Raw genomic sequence first — 22,090 nt, forward strand, 5'->3', positions numbered from 1 at the left:
TCTACTGACCAAACTTTACGACAAACGTGATGACTTTTCATTCAGAATTGTCAACTTTCCTTTCATCTGTCGCAACATCCCTTCAGCACCTGCGTATGGAGTGTTCATATCACAACTCATACGTTATGCCAGAGCTTGCCAAAACTACGCAGACTTTTTGTATCGCGCTAGAACTCTAACAAATAGGCTTCTGGAACAGGGTTATGTTGCTACAAGATTGAAGTCATCACTACAGAAGTTTTATGGTCGTCATCATGAACTCGTGGATCGTTATGGTGTATCCATCTGTACCATGAAAACTGATTTATTCAACGGTTCATAGTTTTCCTTTCCTCGCTGGTCTACCCCGGACTTGACTTTTTATGAGCAACTCGGCGGGTGTTTCTAGAAAAGCAGAGGACGCTTACCCTACCGGTGCACCTGGTCCATGCTTCCAGTTTTAACTGGAGTCCGAGTTGCTCATTTGCTTTGGTTACTTTGTATGTATGATTTTAGTTACTTTATGTTCTTTGTTGTGTATGTCTGTTTTCCATGTCTGGTCTTTGTCCCTGGATTACATTCTTTTGATTACCGCTATAACCTTGGTTCCCTTGATTAGTCTTTCATACACAGTCTATGTCATTTGTATCTCGAAGTGAAACAGCTGAATAACAAACTATCACTAGTTATGTGGTCTGTAACAGAATGGCAAACTATCACTGGCTATGTGGTCTGTAACTATTCTGAATTAGAAATAGAAGTGAATTTGGTGGGTTTTTTTCTTCACGTTTATTTTTTTTAATGAAATTAAAACTTTAATGCTATCTTAATCCTGTAACTATTGATTCTGTGCCTAATACTAGTAGATGTAGCATTGGTATGCAAGTCTGTGGCAAAAAACTTGAACATACCACGGGCACATATGCTAGCTCTGAAGACTATTTCAGAGAATCTTGTGTATTACTCCAACTAAATATTTACAAATTTCCACTAGCCTGACCACTATTTTACTAGACTTGGCCATAGGGCTAATGGCAGGAGGCACGGCCTGAATACAGGATTAGTATTTTTTGGCTTTGGGTTACTATTGGCCCTAGCTATGGACGGTAATTGTAGCCAAGTTGTAAGAATTGTGGTCTCTCAGACAGGAGTTAACGAATTCAAACAATAGAGCTGCCTTGCCACGTTCCCAGATGTTGTTACTAAAGCATCATGGGATTTGTTTTGTTTCAGACATGGGCCACATAAACGATATTTAGGGCTTCCTGTGGTTGGCACCGACAACAGGTTTTTAGACTGGTGAAATAAAATCATTGATACTGTGTGTCTGCAATCATGTGATTTAAAATGGTGGATTCTGTGAGACTCCTTGTGGAATCACCTCTTCCAAATTCACTGCTTGTTCTACGTGTACTGCAAGTTGAACACGATATTGGGGATGATGGGACATCACTACCCTGTAGAAAGAGGGCTGATGTAGTGCCCAAAGTAATTCTTTACCAAAACCACGTCGCCACTGTTTCTATTGCCCATAACATCCACAAAGACTTGTGATTCTGATGACAGAGACATTGTGCAGTGTCTTCATCAAATACTTTCATATCCACCGCCAGAACCTGCATTTTGGTTTCTGGATCAATCCACACAAGTGCCGGTTGATGGTGGTCCATAAGAACGAAGAGAACCTAACAATCTGTCACACAGGAGGAATTACTACTTATCACAACGAAATGCAACAATTTAAACAGTTTCAATGCTGGCTCATTGTTCAGATTATTCAAGTGGATCCACAGGGCTCTTGTCTTTAAATGTTTCTGCATTGCCTAATAATGATAAGGAGCATATGCCAGGATGGACAACAATCAGAACAAGAACACGCCACTCTGCATTCTCCAGGGTTTTGACTGGCTATTGATTATAATACAATGAAATCTGTCTAAACTGAACCTCCTTGGCACTAAAGGACGTGTTTGGTTTAGGGAGGTGTTTGGATAATACATGGTCAAAATGTATCGAAATTGAAATGAAGGGACATTAGAATCAGGTTTTGATAGGTTAACCCGTAGTTCTGTTTATATAGGTTTTACGTTTCAATAGGCTCCATTTATTATTTAATTTTTTTTCTAGTCTTTTTTTAACCTTTCAATTTTTATTTATTTTCTATTAAATTATAAATGTAACAATTTTATAAAGTAAAAAAAAATTGAGAATGTTAGATGTATTGGTTGGATTCAAAATTTGTGTATTTGCATTATCCCCAAACCATTATTGATCAACACTTACGTAAGGTAAGGTCACACTTTTTTGGTTTCCCTTTACCTGCATCTAGCTCCTGGCTTTAGGTAGGTAGGTAAGGAAAATATCCCCCAACAGTTCATATGATTCTGGAAAAACCATGACCAAAGAAATGAAAAATGTTGCTTTGAAATAAAAAAAAATAAAATGATTTAGGTAGGGCCAATTTTTATGGAAGATAGGGTATGGGGGAACCACACTTAATTCCAATTTTGGCCTAATAAAACTGCAAACTGCCATATCTCCAGTTACTTGCCAAACTTGGATGCTTTTTTCTTTCAAATTGTTTATAGCATCAATACTTCCTTTTAACAATTCACCTAATTGAATGTTTTATTTTTCATTGATAAATTGAATAGCCATACCTTTTTTTGTTTTACTCAGAAACAGACAGCAGCATTTAATTCATAGACCCTAATTGCCTCTTCATTACAAAAAAAAAAAAATGATATTTTTCTTCAAAATCTTTTAGTCTTTAAAGGTGTCATAGTTTTCCTTTCCTCTTTTGTCTAACCCGGACTTGACATTTTTAATGAGCAACTCAGTGGTCATTTCTAGAAAGGCAGAAGACACTTGCCCTACTTGCGCACCTAGTCCATACTCCCAGTTTTTAGTTAAGTCCGAGTTGTTCATTTGCTTTTGTTACTTTTTATGTATTATTTTGGTTATTTTATGTGCTTAGTTTTTGTCCCTGGATTAAATTCTTTTGATCTCTGCTAGAATCTTGGTACCCTTCATTACTCTTTAACAATTCAGGAAGTTGGTATTGTTTTTTTTAATCATTGCTCCAATGGTGTTAATGTTGGGGAAAAAAAAGTATTTTTCCATTCTGAAAATGTCAATCAGGGATAATTAAGGGTTCTGACCCTAATGATTTAAGAATAATGGGTTTCTAAGTGGCAAAAAAAATCATTTTTTCTTATTTTCAAAGTGAAGTGTTAATAAATGTTTACATTGTATGTATCTCTATAAATGGGAATTCAATGGAAGCAAGGTTTATACAACAATCAAAAAGAATATAATATTGGGATAACACCTAACATCAATAAACATGAAATAACCAAATCCCACACATAGAAACAAAGCTTCGTGAGCATGGACCAGTTCTGCCTTTCTATGACGTCACAGCAAGAGGTTCAATACAGTATTCAACTTTTCTATATGCAAGTGTCTTTTTCCTAAAATTGATAATGGTTAAACTATGATGTTATGTTACTGAAGAAAAAAATCAGCTCTTTAAGTATTAATTAAGAGATATTTGACAAAAATATAATGGCATGAATCTTCTCAAATAAATCCACACCAACGTGATAGATTTAAAATACTATTTGCTGTAGAAGTTATCCTGAGCAATAAAACTGAATACGGAAAACGTTGAATTTTACATAACCAATAGGCACAGATCTACCCCACGTACCATTACCTTTTACTGCAAATGAGAAAGCAATTCTTGTGTGAATTATCAGAATCATTTCCCGGTCTAACTAGCTTGGATTAAGCATAAGTTTTTGTAAGAATCAGGCAAAATGGGAACAATCAGAAACATGCATGAAAATCCCACCAATAATTTTACTCAAGGATGCCTCCTCTATTTGAAAAGAAACAATATGATCTCTGCATCATTGGAATTGTTCAGATATTTTTTCTCAAAAGAATGTTAGAAAAATTAGTTTCTTGACAGATTAACTGCCCTTAAAATGTTTATTTTTAGTGCATTCCAATGAAATTACATGTACAACTCAATTTATCCAAATGATGGGGAAAACCTTATCTTTTTTCCTTGACTGATGGTGCAAATAGTCAAATGTTAGGGTTTTTCCTACTGTGTTTCAAACATTGCCTGATTCTTACAGAGACTGACACTTAGGGATTGATTAGTGATTGAAGGTCTACAAACTGAAAGAATGATTTCATTACCATGATTCTTCAGTGACCTTATCTACAGGAATATGTAAGGAAAACACAACATAAAATTTAGCACCATTATATTGACATTTGAATATGTGACATGTATAAAACAAAGCACTAAAACATTTTTAACATAAAGGAAAGATTCAATAAAATTTATATATCTTAAAAACAGTCAACAATGATGTCTTGGTCTTAAGTCTTGTTACATGATCTGTGAATTAATAAGAATGGGTCCATAACTTTCATTAAAAAGCATGAGAATTGGATGCTTATGAAGAAAAGAAAAACATTTCATGTATGTGTATATCATATTTCGCTAAATATATATATATCATTTTACTCTTTCCACACTAAATTTAATTTGGTTAAAAAAATGAATTGTAAATGTAATTTCCAAAAACTGGGCATCAAATTGATTTACCAAAAATAAGCAAAATAAGTACAAATCTGTCTTCTGTTTTAAATGCATTAAACACAGATTTTACGAGGTCTACAAACAAAGCAGAAATTGACAAAATCGTAAGTAAATATACAGTAAAAAAAGAATCCTAACAGTAAAATTCAGATTTGAAACAGTGGAATTCCACTAAAAAGCAGAAAAAAAAATCATCCTTGTTAAAACACCAGAAAATGCAAACCCTATAAGTGCTTGGCTTATTAGATGATGAGTAAATAAAGCTGTCAAAGAGCCCCATTTGAATTGTTTCAAAATCTAACACAGGAGATCTACAATGGAAATTCTGTATTATGTAATGAAGATTCTGTGACAGTTTCTGTGGTATAGGAGGATAAGAGATGGATACCACTCTGTGTAATGAAACAAAGGAAGAAAGGATGGATAAATCATAAAAAGTATAATGAAAAATGTTGCCTAAAATTTTTATCTTTTGAGAAAAACACTTTATTCAACTGAACCATATGGTATTTTCAAAATCTCAAATAATTATTACATATTTAAAGGTTACTGCAAATTTTTTTCTTAATCATAGGACAATTAAACAATCGAAGTGCTGATTGCGCTGAACCTCAAAAGTTATGAGATTTTAATAGGTGTTTTAAAAACTTTAAAAGACGTTATCATAATGATGGCAAATTGTTCTTTCTGTATTTCTAAAAAAGATTAATTATCTACAACAGGATCAGTGCTTTCACCGCTACTAAAACCACCCATCCACAAAATAGGTGAATTCAAAATCTCATTTAAAATTTGTTTCAATTTTTTTTGTTCCGTTCATTCCGTTTTTATTTTATTTCTCAATGTCTAAACTTGACAACCTATTGTTATGTTTAAACTTAGTCAATCAAGTGGAATCCATATATTGAAATCAAAGGCGTTGATAGAGTATAGTTCAAACTTCTTTTTATGTACTTGAATTTCTCTATGACAATCAATAATAGAAAATATATAATTACAATCCTATAATGTAAAAGCCGGCAGTGTATTTATACAAAATAATCAATTTGATACATTTTAATATAATCCGCCTGATTTCTTTTGCAGGGGAAGTACTTTTAAGGCGGTTGTCAAACACTTGTCCTTTTGATCGATATCTGAAGTCACATGACTTCCGAGTAAAAAATAAATTACATTTATATCCATAGTCAATATTTCTAGTGCTCCTGGTGCTTACATGTATCAAAAACACTACATGTATACATAATGACTATGATGACTGGCATTAATACACATATATGCAATTTACATCATTTAAATGGCCACAACCATAAATAATTTCCTTTTGCTGTACATTCAATTTTTTACATTGTCCTTCAAACCTTCAAAATTCAGACATGTCTAACATTATAAAAGTAAATGTTGACAAAATCTGGAGTGTAAAAAGATTAATTTAATAAAAATACAATTCGCCTATAAACCAGAATTGGTAATAATAGTATTCCATTTTGGCACACTTCAAATGATACAGCTAATACTTCTTTTAGACATCAAATGTTTGGAGATAGGTGTGGTCTATAATAGCTCCTCCCTTCTTCCTTGAGGAAGTACAAAGAAAGTATTTCCTAAATGAAGCAGGATACATCTAATATCCAACATCTCCACAGACTGATGCATGGAACTGTATCACATCAGATGAATAGAATTCACTACATAATGGACATTCTACATATTCTGGTGATCTTAAACTGTCAACAACTGATGGTCCAGACACACCTACTTCCACAATGTCAGGTGATGGGGAGGGGCTTCTGCTGGCCCCTTCTACTTCTATAACATTTGATGGACTACCACATGTTAATTTATGGTCTGATAATTGCCATGGTGGAAAAGTTGCTGAAAACAAAAACAAGGAAGTGATATGGTACCATAATATCAAAGAGATATAACTTTTTAAAATGACATCACAAACATTACATTGTTTGAAATTTGAATCATTGTTTTCATGCTTAAAAGATTTTCTTTTGTTGACTGGCTTGTCATCTTGGTAAAGGAGAAACTCTGCGATATTTTGACTATTTAGTGGTGTGAGAAAGTTGTCAAAATTAAGTTGGGTCAGACAAGCTTTAAAATACTTTTATTAGGACTGTCTATGTTCTTCTTTGACTTCGTAATTCTGTTGTGTTTGAGAAAAAGACATAAACTGAGAAATTGCATTACAAAGCATTGCGTTTTTGAACCTTTTCTTTGATTTGAAAATTAATCAAAGTAAAGAAGTCTACTTGTGTTTTATGATTATTCTGTGAAGACTAACAATTCATTATTAACCTTTATCCATATTCATGATTAGATACTTAAAATTTCAGAGCAACTGTTAGGTATTTAGGGGAAGCCTATAACCAAACACTCATCATTTCATTTCAACTAAACCAGAAGCTAATTCCAGGCATTGATAGAAATCTATTGCCGGATGCCTAAATTCAACTAAATCAGTAGATAATGATAGGCATTGATAGAAATGTATTGCAAGATGACTGTCATACAAACTGGTGAAGAATAATGTTTGAGGTGACAAAAATTACTATTATTGTATTGTATGCCTTGAAAAAAAAAAAAAAATAAAAAAAAATAAAATAAACCATGAGCTGAAGATTTTTCAACAGTTCTGGAAAATTGATAACAATGAATTAAAAGTACTGTCACAGCATCATTAATATAAAACTTAAAAAAAAAAAAACCCATTAAAATCACCTTTACACATTGGACACCTCTCAAATGATGTTGGCATAACTTCTTTGGCCGCAACTGATGCTTTTCCCCTCCTGAAAGATATCATGCACAAAAAGGTGTTTTACAAATTAACTAGAGAATAAATGTATAGCACTCCTTTCTGTACATAAAGTCGATTTGTTGACCTTAACCTTTGACCTAGAAAATCAATCGGGTTTTTTATTTTCAGACTTATTGTGTACAGAGAAATGCCATAGTTTATTGAAGGATGTTGAAGCTTCAGTGTTCATTATGGACCAATAGACAATATTTAGCGCTACTTTATCCTTTCACAACCTTTGTAACATTGTACAATATAATTGGCAAGGTGATAAATCAGAAAATTAATTCTGAATGAAAAAAACATACCCAGAGTTACAAGGAATTACACGTTCATAAAAGAAGAAGAAATATTAGCAGAGTTAAGAAAGTATGTAAATTTCTTTACATCAAAGCTCAAATGTACATTTAAATACCTGAAATATCAACCTAATGGCTTTATAAGCTAACAGAATTTCCAAATTCTCACCCTCTTTTTGGTGTCCTATGGTTATGCCCTTCCTCATTTCTTGCACCTTTTGGAGCTCTACCATGACCAGATCCACTGAGACCTCTTTTCCTTTTCCCTTGAGTAGGAGGCGAAAACATCACATCATTTCTTGATGGATTTACTTTAGACAGCCATTTATCATTAGTACTTGGGATATCAATATTTTCATCATCAGACTCACAAGTATCGGGTCCAAATCGAAGTGAATTTCCAAACTTGTTTAATTTGTATGGATTAGTTAGGGCAAATGCTTTCCTTTCCAGATAAGTCATTGATTTGTACATGTTGTCTTCAGAATTCTTTAGTATATTGAAGTCTTTGTTTTCTTGATCAGAACTTGAGCCTGTTTTCCTCATTTCATTTTCTGTACATGTATTTGACTTTTGTTGTTTCTCTGCTCTTTCTCTGAACAATCTGTTTGCATTTTCTCTGACTTGTCTTAACTGCTCTGCAATGTCATCTTTGTTCAGATTGTCTTTTATTTTAACAGAATGTGAATTCTTTTGATCAATTTGATCACTCTTCACTTTGGTAAATTGTTTATCAACATTTGTCTCTTGTTTCCTTGAAAGGACCAAATTGTCCTTTTTTACTTGAGTTATGTCCCCTTTTGAATTACCATGATTCACTTCCTTTCCAGTTGAAGAGTACTCATTTTTGTCTTCATCACTTTCACCAAACAAAGCACATATATAGTTTCTTGCCAATTCTGCAAATGTCTTCCTTTCATCTTTATCAAGTTTTCTCTTTTTCTTTCTTTCCAATTTGTGTCGCAAATCTGAAATATTCATACAATTCAGTACCACACTCATCATTCGCTATTAAAACTTTAATCAAATTCAATGATCCATATGCCAACCATCAAGTGTTTACTAGACACAAAATCAATCATGCAGTGAAATTATTCCTATAAGTTGATTGGCAGGGGTTAACATTTTGTTTCAAGAGTGAAAGGTCCTTGATCTTTCCATATTTGAAAAAACATTGATAGTCCACTTGAGGAAAATCTTAAATCCTCAATAAAGTGACAATGAAAAGAGTTGAAGGGTCCAGGACCTAGATAAATGAAATTTCCAAGGTTCTGGGTTAGAAATTTAGGGTCCTGGAACCTGACCACCATATAATGGTTATAAAAACAATTGAAAATGTCAACCTGCTATGGTTACTTTATCAAGCTCATCTTCTTTTATCTCCAAACTGGCCAGGAAGATCTTGACCTCTTCCTTAAACTGAAATAATATAAAAATTTAACTCCAAATGGATTTCTGTTGACATTATAAAATGCATATACAGTTAGTACTCAGAATAATTAGTGTTTATTCATGGTAAAGTATTAAGTACCAGTCTCAAATCATTCATGCATGTCAAAAACCCACTGAATTAAGTTTTATTTCTTGTTCAGAAACTGTTATAGATTACATATGCAGTCTTAGTTTTTCATTTGGTTGTTGCACTTTTGAGATAAAAATTATATAGATTGTACATGATATTGGCACATTTTGCAAGAGTTATCGTTCTTGATTTTGTTTGATTTGGTTGGTTTCAGTTGTAGATAAATATATGATTTTCTCTTAAGTACAGATCTGAATATAGAAATAATTAATCATTAAGTGAAAATATAGCATATGTAGACTGGAAAAAGCATTGTTTGTTTTGTGGGTTTTTCTGCTCCATGAATCACTTTACCATTGGTAGTGTCTGAATTTTATGTTGACTGATACTTAAAGTAAAATAAGACAGGAGGACCAGCTGATTAATAAAGGACACAAACCCACAAAAATCACTTTTATTTCATATTCAGTTACAGACCATATAACCAGACTTAACTTTCCATTCTGTTGTTGCACTTCTGAGACAAAATTAAATAGATTTTTCATGAAATTAGTGTTTTAGAGTTATAGTACTTGCTTTGGCTGATTTAAGTGGGAGATAAATGTATTGATTTCTCTAAAATAGAGATCTGTATTTACAAAAAACTATATTTATGTACAAATATAGTGTATGGAGATGAAAAAGCATCTTTTGTTAGGTTGGTTTTTCTGTATCATGAATCACCTTTGCCAATGGCATTGTATATATTTTAGACAGATTGGTATTTTACTTATGATAAGCAGGGATTTCTAAAATATGTTCTTCAAGTTTAAAAGTACATTAAACACTTGCTGCAAAATAAAATAAAATAAAGTGTGTTTGTTGTGTTGATACAGAAATTGTTTACAATTTTTTTTTTAATTTCATCCAAAGACAAAATGTCTTGCTCTTCCTTCAATTATTACATTGTATACCTCTGGACCATATTTCTGTGCCACCATATCAGAATAAAAAGCTGATTTATTAGGCGTAGTTTCTTTTGATTTACCAGCGCTTCCTTTCTTCGCAGCTAATACCAGTTTAGCTGTGCGAGACAGTCCACCTTCATCCTCCGTACCATTCTCAGCTGATCCTGCTAATTTTAGAAGTTTTGCTTTAACCTCATCCTTTGTAGATTCACTGAAATTAAATGTCACAATCATTTTAATGTCTGAAAGCAGTTTAATAATGAACAGCAGTGCTAAAGCATAAGAAGGAAAAATAGATCCAGTAATCATATTTGTTTTTGTTTTTTTGTTTTTTTATTAAGAATAAGGTTATTTCCCCTGAATAATGTACAACATATACCATTAACTTACTACTTTCATATTCCAAAACATTGTGTTCAAGTTTGAAAAGATTTGGTTGAGCAGTTTTTCATTACAAAACCATAAGTGTAAAGGGCATACATACATGTGAGGATCACTTCAAATTACCAAGTGATTGGAATTAGATGGGCCATGTGCCTTTCATTACATTCCACTTAAAAAATGTCTCATTCAAATAATAATTTTTTACAGAGTGTTAAAGAATGGCCAATCAAAATTCTGAATATCATTGGGCCATTCTCACAATTTTAATCCCAATCACTTATCTCCAGCTTATCTAGAAGATGTCTTAATTGAAAGTACATTTGACATGGGGATTTGGCATCAGTCGGAAGCATCCTTCTCTAATAAAACCTGTGATCCTTCATTGCACACCCTTTACCTAGCTTTATTCTTCCCAAAGAAATGTTTCTGGATAGATTTCACAGATTTTTGAGCATCACTAAGGGATCCTTGATTGCCATTCTTCTGTGGGGTTATGAAATCTGTTGTCTTGACACAGAGAAATGACAACCCAAACTGAACATCTTTTTTCATTGGCCGACGACAAATAATTCTCAAGCGGTCCCATGACTTGGCTGCTACAGTTTCATTGAAGTCCTCTGAAAAAAAAACAATAAAGACAAACAGATAATATTAATTACTATCAGGGCTAAAAATTAGGAAATAGAAGCTGGAAGCCCAGACCATATTTTTGTTTAATATTTTCAATATGTTCAACTAAATTTTACCCAAATGTTTGGTAGCCAAGCTCAAAATCTAGTAGCCATGGGCTACTAGGTGACTGCTAATTTTTATCCCTGACCATAAAGTTTCATGCCTTGTCGGGCTAGGTGTACCCATACCCATAAAGAAAGGTGATTCTAACAGCAACCAAAGTCACTAACAATGTATGCCTCATATATATGAAGCACCACACCAAATTTTAAATCAATCCTTTTACTGGGAACAGAGGTATAATTGAAATACAAAAGTATGGATTGACTAACAGACAAGGTGATTCTTATATACACTTGTACAATCCACTAGTTGAATGATTTTATATTATTCCTTATAAAGCTTCTTAACTTCAGTGAAACCTGTCTAAACTGAAACCTGAATAGTAAGACAACCTGTCTAAACTGAACCCTGAACAGTAAGACAACCTATCTAAACTGAAACCTGAATAGTAAGATAACCTGTCTAAACTGAAACCTGAATAGTAAGACAACCTGTCTTAACTGAAACCTGACCAGTAAGACAATCTGTCTAAACTAAAACCTGAATAGTAAGACAATCTGTCTAAACTGAAACCTGAATAGTAAGACCTGTCTAAACCAGACACTTTATAAAGTCCCTTTAAAACAATTTAAATGAAATTTTAACCTTGGTAAACCAAACACCAGTCTAACCTGAACACATTTTAAAGACCAAAAAGTTCCAGTTTACACAGGTTATACTGTATTATGAAAAACGTTAGTTCTCTGCATGGATTATGAATTACCATGAAAACATTTCCTTGTGGAGTTTCATCTTTTGTAATTTTTATGGTCCATATAAATGACAAATTCAAATTTCTAACAAAATGTCAAATATCAATTTAAAAACTAAAAACTTATAAAACAGTTAAGAAATTTTGTCAAATTACCCGTTATTGAAAACTCCCAACTAACAAAATTTGGACAAACCATGGAAAAATGATATCCACACCAAAAATAGATGTACCAGTCTTTACAGTATCAAACGTAGGTTGGACGTGCTTTTGATCATAAATGTTTTCCTTTTAAAATATATTGGATCACCAGATATCATTAACAGAAGCATAAAATTGATGAATTTTGATGTCAAATTACTTAGTTAAGTACTGTACATATAGAAAGAGCTTCACTATTAGACTGGATCCTTGATAAAATTTTCACACCCATGATACCTGAGATAGTTATTTAATCACAACCATGATACATGTAGCTGAGACAGTTACTTAGCCACATCCATGATAAGTTATACATAAAACTGGTTAACAGGTTTGCACTGGAGATGTGCTGAAATCGGTATAAACACATTTTATATAACAGGGATACAAATTAGTGGTGGTCCAATGTCACGGACCATCCATATCTAACCTAGGACTTTTAAAATTTAATTTACGAGTATCTTTGACCTTCAACCATTTTAGTAATTTATACCTTTAGTGAATTTTAAATTCCTTCAAGTGGACCATTCGTTTAAAACTGAAAAAAGTCCAGGACTTTCCCCTCATCAAAGTAAATTTGAACCTCTGAATAACTGGAATTCATTTACAGCTATAACTGAGATACCCTACTTACAACGATAAAAGAAACAACAAAATCCATGGTAGTTAGTGTCCAACAAATAAAATGTCAACACTTACTTGTGGAGAACATTCTGGTACAGGCGAAGTTTCTTCCGAGGTTACAATCCATAGGTGTCATCATTATACAGGTGGGTGACAGGCTTTCATAATCCCTACCCTGGGGCCAGTCAGAACGTCCAACAAGAATCTCAATATTTGCACACCAATGTGTTCCTGAATTAAAACGATGGAGAATTTATGTAGAGGTCTATTGTTTTTGTCTCTAATTTGCTTGTTTTATCTAATTCTCAAATAGATAGATAAGGTAATTGTGATGTCATGATGATTGATGTGATATCTCAACTCGCTTTATTTTATTAATTTAATTAATGATTAAAGTTGAATACATCACAAGACATCAACCAACTTTTTAAATTTCAACATCAAAGCTGACTCACCAAGGCTTGTTTTCTATGATTGATAAAATTGAATAACTTGATTTGATATTTAACATGATTTATTGATATTCAACTTTCACTCTTTTAACGATATTTTTAGGAGTAACTCAGCAGGTGTTTCTAGAAAAGTAGAGGATGCTTACCCTACCAGTGCACCTGGTCCATGCTCCCAGTTTTTAGTGCAGTTTGAGTTAATCATTTACTTCTGTTATTTTGTATGTATCAATTTGGTTGCTTTATGTTCTTTATGAATGACAGGCTTCCAAATATAAACTCATCTGAGTTACCTATGTCAATGTAAGAAATACTGCATTCTTTCTCCAATTGCAGAGTGACAGCCGTCTCTGTGGACTTCTCTTTTGGGTTGGATAGCCACTTTTTAAAACCACCAGAAGACACCAAATTAACAGCCTTAAAGTTTTCATCCTAGAAAAAAAAACTATAAAACTGCAATTCTATATAATACTTAATTCAGTTATCACTGACGTAAAGTGTCAAGTGTACAAAATGTAGTTTGTCAGAAATTTTATCATGAAAAAAAAATGAATCTAGTTTGTTAAATTAAAAAGAAATCAAATTATATTGTAAGATAAATTAGACCATGAAGGACAAAGGTGAAAATGCTTTAAAATCAGGGACTATATGAGAAAAGTAATAAAGTCCTTGACAGAAATAAAATACCTGTTTCTGGAGTAGTACTTCGTTAATTTATGCATATGAAAGTGACAGACTAGAACTAAAAACCTGTTTCATTCGTGCATCAAGAGTGAATCTTGTGTACATGTATGTCATGAATGGAGAGGTTATTTTGATGAATTGACAAAAATAATTCATCAGTGGTCTTAATACTGTCATATTTTTAAAAAAAAGTATAAAGTCTGTTTCAACTCTATTCTCATCAAGAAAATGATATTTCCTGTTTTAACAGTTGTCTGAAGTCAAAAGGTCTAAAATGTGTAACCGGAAGTTAATTTATTGACTATTTCTCATTGTCCTGTCCGAATTTTACGTTTTTATTAAAATTATTAAGATGTTAAAATTTCACCTTAAGACTTTAGGTTAAGTTTTGAAATGTTTGATATTGTTTTGAAAAAAGATGATTGTGTTTGAATTCCTCACCATACCTAGCGTCAATCCCCATACCAGCAAAGAATGGACATGATCTTATCCAGAATGAAAAACAAAGTCTCATAAAAAGAGTCTGATGTGATTTTAATATATCGTCAATGAAATTTTGATAATATTATGATGTTCTAATGTCAAACATGCATTACATTAGTATTGATAACAAAAATACTCGACTTTGATTCTTGGGTATGGGAATTTCGGGTTACACATTTTAGACCTTTTGAAAACAGAAAATCAATTTTTTTCGACAATCACTTTTAAAATCATTAATTCTAGCCTAAACATCATGTCATTTTGTAAATGTGTACCAACTTTCAGCTGGATATAGCTAGTAACAATGAAGAAATCGGCAAAATAGTATTTGGGTATGAGGAAAGTAGGTACGGGTTACACATTTTTTTAGACCGTACCACTACATCATTAGCAATAGCATTGGTACCACGGTTCGATTCGTTTGATTGAATTACCTGTGATGTAAATGATACTATATATTTGATTTTTACTGGTGGCATCTTGTAAACTGGTTTAGTTTTTAAGTCAATTAAGAAGATTCGTTCAATGTTTACATTTTCGTTTTTCGCGGGAAATCTCAACTGTTCTCTTTCGTGCAAGGAACCAGCTCCATTACTGATGTCAGTTCGTCTTTCTTATAGTGTCGTACCAAAGAAATTTAAATGATAAAAATAAGTTATGGAAAGCTTTGTTTTTTTCGAATCTATATAACTCATTTATATGATTTAAAATGAAAAAAAAAAACATAAAATACAATACAAAAATAAAGAAAATATGAATAAAGATTATCTCATTATGTAATACAATACAATGTACTATTTTGTTGCAGTTTCGCTCCCCAGTACGCCATTGCCCCCATTTTTGACAGCAATGGCGATAATTCACAGAGCTTTGTTTACATGGTTTATTGTGTTAGTATTCTTGATTTTAATGGTGTTAAGACTGGACAGAAAAGTTAACTGGAACTGGTTCTTGGTATTTATTCCAATGTGGGTGTTCGATGCAGTTGTAATCATCTATATTACATTCAAAATGATAGTACACTGCAAAAATGGATTTGATCACAGATCTGATTTTAACATTTCTGTCTCGCGGAAGGTGTTTTACATGTGCGCAGTTTTGCTTAAACTATCATTTCAAGTGTTGCTGTGTATGAGACTTCAATATTATCGCCAGATTGACTTGAAATATGTAATGATTCCTTTCTGGTTGCTTCTTGGGAAGGCCATAATAGACGTTTTATTGAACTTAGTGCATGTTGCTAGGAATGCGAGCTGAATTCTAGTAGACAAGCATTAATTTATATGTTGAATCAAAACTTAAAAATGTGGAAGAACTATATATATAGTGGAAATGATTTCCTTATGTAATTACATGAACTAAGGTCATAAGGAAGAACAGAAAATAAGTGCAATACTATCTTGTATATGTAAATTCCACTAGCTTGTTATGCTCAATTTGTGCTGTTGTGTATGGATTGAATGTTTCATATGGAACATCTTGATATGAATATATGGTATGAAATAAATTGCTTGCCATTATACTAATGTACATGTATTGTACACCCATGAAAAAAAGGTTTGACCTACATAGTATCTGTGTTTGTTTCCTTATCTTAGTCATAACAGGGATTTCAATGAAACATTACATGAACAATGAAGGAGTTTGAGCATCATGCATGTACATTTGTACATGTACAAGAAACAAAATATATGGAACTTGGATTTCTAATCTCAGGGAGGCAATCCAACTTGAGTACCAGTACTATCATCTGATGATATCACACACAGTTTATAGATTACAATTTCAATACAATGTTAATGTAAGAGTATGTGCAAGTACATAATAAGATTTTGTGTAAATTGTACATGAGTGCAATGTGCAAAAAGTCATCATCATAGGAGTTTGGTTTGTGTTCTTATATGTACATTTTTGTACATTGTGTACATGAAGTACTTTACATTACAGCAACATACATTTTTCTTTTTTACTATAAGCTCAGTCAGTGGTCAGAACAATTTTTTCAGTATTTATTACAAGTACATGTATTCAAGATGTTTATAGACCATTTAATAACATTCTAAGTAAAAATCTGTAATTTTAATAGGCTTTTTTTTATTACTGCATACTGTCCATGTTTTTACAAATGTAGGGTATGACTTAATTTAGAAAGTTTTGTGAATATTTTAAACAAATTATTGGAGGAAAATTATCCATTTCTTCTTGCCAAAAAGATTGACATGTAAGAAGAAACTTTCTTCTTTATGAGTAATGATATACTGTGAAAGTACTCTATTCGTGGGTACCAGTTTTTATTGGTTAAGGGAAGAATTATTAGTTTGCATATTCTTGACTTCGTGAATTTGACAACTCTTATCATGCAAACAAATGATCTTAATGGGAAATTTCATTGGGAACCAAGTTTCATGGTTTGCCTCATACAATAATACTTTTACAGTAATATGTTAATTTTGTGTCAATTGTTCTGACTACAATTCATGTACATATATATTATTTATGTATACCAGTTTGGTTATTCTATCATTATTTTGTTGTTTTTCTGTCTCACAGCTGTATATATATTTTGGTACATGTTACATGTAGTTTGTTCTTTCTTGTGCATTTAGTACAAATGTAATATAATTACATGTAATAGTTATTGAATAAAATATAGTTATTGGATAGAATTATTTACTTTGCTTGCTAATTTTGTTCTTTTTTTCTATTACTTCTACATTTTTTACTTAAGAATTGGCTATGTCTATTAATAAAAACAAAATAAAAAATTTTCCATGTGCATGTTGTTTATTGCGCAAAGTGCAATAAACAAAATATGCACATGGAAAATTTATGTTATTTTTCAATAGACAAAATTTTTATCATAGCCAATTCTTGTAAATTAATTTAAAAACATATTTTTATCTTTAAACATGAGAAAAGTAGCTCTGAATTTAACTAAATAGGGGCGTGTCAATATTTTTGTTATCCATTGAGATATAACAAAATTACTTTAACCAATCAGATTAGTGTTTATCTCAAATTAATTTACACACATATGTGTTTGTACAACAAATTCTGTCCAAAACAAACCTATTTAGTAGTAGAATTGTTGAATTTAGACAGGTGTTTGCTTTGCCCAGGTTCAAAATACTTTTTGATTGATATGACAGGATTAAAAGTGTAAGTGTTTGTAAGAATCAGGCAAAATGGGAAAAATCAGAAACGTGCATGTCAAATCCCCACTGATCTGACAATGTAATATCACTCAAGGGTACTTTCTCTATATGAAAAGACCATTATTTGATCGCTGCATCACTGGCTTTGCTCAAAATTTTTTTGATAAAATGTTTATAAAAATGAGGTTTTTGACAGAGTTATCTGCCCATTAAATGTTCATTTTCAGTGGTTTTCAGTGAAATTATAACTCAATTTGCCAAAATGATATGGAAAATATTGTCTTTTTTCACTATCAAAATGATGGGTTTTTTGATACTATGTTTCACCCACTGCCTGATTCTTACAGAGACAGTCACCTAATTCACCATTGGGTTTTGACAAGTGTTACTGTACATATGTATGTTTACAGTCTAAATTTGAGAAGCCTTAGCAAAGTCATTTTGTTAATTGTTCAAACAAATCCTCTATGCTTACTATTTTATTTCATAAAAACTCTTGATGTTTCATACACAAATATACCTAGCATGACATCACATGTCAGTATTCATTTCATGTCTTAGTTTAAAGAAATGATAAATAAAACATGTATCTTGAAGTATTAATGGTGTTCAAAGGTCAGTGACCCACAATGTAAAAGTAAAAACCATTGAAGTGTAATTTACTGGGTCCTTGACCTTTGACACTTTGTAGTTGACATTTAATTGTGGGCTTGATTTTCCCAGTGGACCATTGGTTTGAAACTTGGAAAAGATTAGGACCTTCCATCCGGTTTAATATAGTAAAACATGTAAAATGAACCCCATTCGGACTGAAGAATTTTGTGTAGAACTTTAGTGTTCACTTTACCATGAAAACACAAGTTCATTCTGTGAATTGACAGTGTAAAGGAACTTGAGCAAATGTCTGCTTTTGACTGGTTTCCTGCTTAACCTGGTTTTACCACTAACTCTAGAAGAATTTTGTTATATGCTACATACAATTTTGCAGTTGTATAATACTGAAATGATTGTTTCTGGCCTCTTTATGGCCCCTTATCCATAAATGGTTCAAGTCACACAAAATCAATCCAAGTTTTTCTTTGAGGTACAGCAACTCATGATGCAGTTTCCATATCAGTTAATATAATGTCCACACAACAAAAATGTCTGTTATCCCTTTTTAAAACATCATTTGGATGTCCTGATTATATTCATCTATTCAGCGTTTGACCTCTGTGGGTGTATTTAGCTACACTCTATGAAGCTTTTTTTTTCAAATAAAACCTAACATATTACTGTTTACTGCTCTGCAATCATAAAGGATAAACATAGGTTTCTATGTGAAATACTTCTAATTAAATCAAAACAAGTATTTAAACATTAAAAACTTGTTACAAACATTGTAATTGTTACGCTACACATTTGATAGTGGCAGCAAACACCTATGGTCTTGGTGACATTAATTTTTAATTAAAACATTGTACAATGTATACATTTTAATCTACACATACTAATATACGACAACATTATGATGAAGGAGAAAATAGTCATGTTGATGGCTATTAATTTTTAAAATAACTGAAATCAATAGATTTTTATTTGTTAAACATTCAAATAAATTAATACAAAATTGTCACGTTCACCAACATTTTTGTGACATCTCTATTTAAATCATATTCCAATTGCTCTCAGTCCAAAACAAATGTATCTTATCAGTGTCTCCTCCTTAACTTTTAACCAAATACTTCTGAATCTGTCAACTGTAATGATCTGGCACATGTTAAAACCATCACTCTTAAGTCATTTGTCCTGGTTTACATGTACGTGTATCAATTTTTAGAACCTTTAAAATCAGGGATTTTTATTGTAATCACATCAGACATTCTTAAAACAGCATTTGGAATGTTTCCCATAGGTGTGGACAGGTCACTGACCTGTACATTGTGAACATCAATGTCCACTGGTCCTAATACACAGTTTACAGTTCTTCTCTCATGGAGTTTAATTTCAGCTTCCTGTCCAGATAAATGTGACAATAATCTCAGAAATCGTTCACGAAGAAAAGTTCTCTGTTCCTGTTTTGTTATGTCCGTTGTCATGTTTGTAATATATCCCTGGAAAAAAAGAAAACATTTATGAGTCACGGTTGAGTTACTAGAATGAACTTTCAATTATTTATTATGTCCACCCCCATGTTTTTTTGTTTTTTGTTAAATGTCTGTCACTCCTTCTCCCGACTTTTGGCAGGGAGTGTTTATTCGAGGAGGAAGTCACTTATAATCTGTATAGAACTGTGTTGTTTTTATATGGCTGTTTATAGCCAATTTTCAGTAATTTGAAAATGAACAATTTTTCTAAGAGCTAAAGTAAAACCATTGAGTGAATTTGAGGAATTATGTACCAAATTAAAAATAAAAGATGAATGGAGAATGGCATCGTCATTCATCAATATTGAAAATAAAAGAAATATTAATACTTTTAAGATAAGATTTTTTAAAAGACAAGACAGGTATTTTTAATTTTTAAAACCAAGGTTATAGCGGTAATCAAAAGAATGTAATCCTGGGACAATGACCAAAAGTTGATTTGTCTTTCAATGTTTATGAAAACTATTGTATCATGCACTCAAAATGAAAGTAACATCCAATGAAAGAGAAAATTCCGATGAATGGTCAACTTTATTAAAAATGCTAGAGATATTTAAAAAGAATGACTAAATTAATGTAGCAGCATACACATCTTGAGAAAGAAATACTCTAGTGATAGCTGTCAATCAGAAAAAAAAAGATAAAAAAAACTTCATTAAAATGAAATGAAATTGTACTGCATAAAAACGGAATGTTTCTATACATATACAAAAATAACTGTGCCTCCCCCACTTTAAACTGGGTGAACTTAAAGCCTTACATTTTACATTTGACTTTTACATTCAATTCACAGTCACCACTCCCTGATATTAAAAGGCCAACACAAAAAAAACCAGTGGGTGGCACATGACAAATATTGTGTTAAAAAAAAATTTCTTCCATACCATTTCGCAAATGCATCCCCTCTCAAAGTTGAATGTTGGTTTATAATTAACTGCAATGGCAAAAGAGAAATAAGTTACATAGAAAGAAATTCATTGAAAAGGGGGAGATATATTTAACTCTTTCATTTTGAGTAAAATTTTGTTGTTTTTGTAGGGAATTTTAAAATCCTTTTCTGAGCCATCCATTTGATGTCAATTAAAAAACAAATCTTTGTACTATTTGATGTACATACATGTAATGATATGATATCAACATTACATTGGGTTGATTGATTGATTGATTGATTGTTGGGGTTTAATGCCCGAGCAGCAATATTTCAGCTATATTCAGGCGATGAACATGAAGTGGATGATAAAATGAACATGAAATGATGATGAAATGCAAAATGGGATGGGCCACAAGGATAATGGGGTCGACAAATTTTGATTGCCACTGGAAAATAGGGAGAGGTGGGTAGGGTCGGGCAATTTAGCCTCGTGGCGGAGCCCTATGGTTCCTACTCCAGGAGAATACCACAGTCGGGTTCTTTAACGTGCAAGGAACGTGACATCTTTCCCAACACGGTGCACCACTATGGTTTGCGGTTATAGCCCGACAACCCCAGCGTGTAACATTGGGTCAAATCATGCTCTCCCATTACAGTATCACTACATTTTAATTTTCATCATGTTTATAGCAGCTATACTATAGTCAGTATTTTGGTACCAAGTCCCCTAAATTATTTTCAACAGTATAGGAGAGTTTGCCAATCTCATTAGTGATGTCATATTCACTAATTTGCATATCATTAAGTCTCAAATTGGTTGGCAAATAAACAGCTAAATAAAAAATTGACAATTTCATGATTAGAATCCCAATTTTCAAACCTTTATAACTTTTTGATTTTATATCCAATTTTGGTTCTGTAAAATGTTTCATTTAGATAAAATAATTCATATTACATGTGTGAATTTATAACTCTTTTACTTCAAAAATACATTTGAAGTGATATTTATATGTAAACCTCTATTTTTGTATAAAGTTATAATTAAAATCTTATGTACATATAGTCTAATTACTGAATATTTATTTAAAACTTCCATGGATAAAAAGAATTTTATTTGCAATGTTGGGAACCAAAATAATTTTTCAATTATCTTTAAAATGAAAAAGTTATGATGATATAAAGTTGATGCCCCTGCCACTCAATGGATTTTTTGCCAACCAAAACCAAATCACAGGTAAGTGACGACATCACGAAGAACTATCCTATAACAGCTTTTGGGTGAAACTTACTTTTAGCTACGCTCAACAGAGATTGGCTTATAATAATTTGGAATGGTACATGGTATTCTTGATTTCAAAAAGGCGAACAGGTGCTCGTGGTTATCTCCCCTAGCTACCGGAAGTTGATTGTCGTTACAGAACATGACCCCCAGATGGATGTGTAAATAATC

General features: G+C 32.2%; 2 protein-coding genes across 2 annotated transcripts; both read right to left on the minus strand.

The window, feature by feature from the left end:
* Positions 1–4,242: 4,242 nt before the first annotated feature.
* Positions 4,243–15,053, minus strand: LOC148598656 (uncharacterized). Its single transcript, XM_088562222.1, has 9 exons — positions 14,923–15,053; positions 13,615–13,753; positions 12,948–13,103; positions 10,959–11,178; positions 10,184–10,388; positions 9,052–9,127; positions 7,878–8,676; positions 7,331–7,401; positions 4,243–6,475 (listed from the first exon to the last, which is right to left on the minus strand). The coding sequence occupies exons 1-9, from the start codon at positions 14,965–14,967 to the stop codon at positions 6,225–6,227; spliced, it is 1,962 nt and encodes a 653-aa protein (XP_088418348.1). The 5' UTR covers positions 14,968–15,053; the 3' UTR covers positions 4,243–6,224.
* Positions 15,054–19,201: 4,148 nt separating this feature from the next.
* LOC148598657 (gem-associated protein 7-like) lies at positions 19,202–22,065 on the minus strand. The gene is made up of 2 exons (XM_088562226.1): positions 21,930–22,065; positions 19,202–19,736 (listed from the first exon to the last, which is right to left on the minus strand). Exon 2 carries the CDS (start codon positions 19,719–19,721, stop codon positions 19,452–19,454), a length of 270 nt encoding a protein of 89 aa, XP_088418352.1. The 5' UTR covers positions 19,722–19,736; positions 21,930–22,065; the 3' UTR covers positions 19,202–19,451.
* Between the last annotated feature and the right edge of the window lie 25 nt (positions 22,066–22,090).

The sequence above is a fragment of the Perna viridis genome, chromosome 14 (assembly GCF_037379345.1).
Source record: "Perna viridis isolate PV_CMFRI_1.1 ecotype Kerala chromosome 14, ASM3737934v1, whole genome shotgun sequence".
Classification (NCBI taxonomy): domain Eukaryota; kingdom Metazoa; phylum Mollusca; class Bivalvia; order Mytilida; family Mytilidae; genus Perna; species Perna viridis.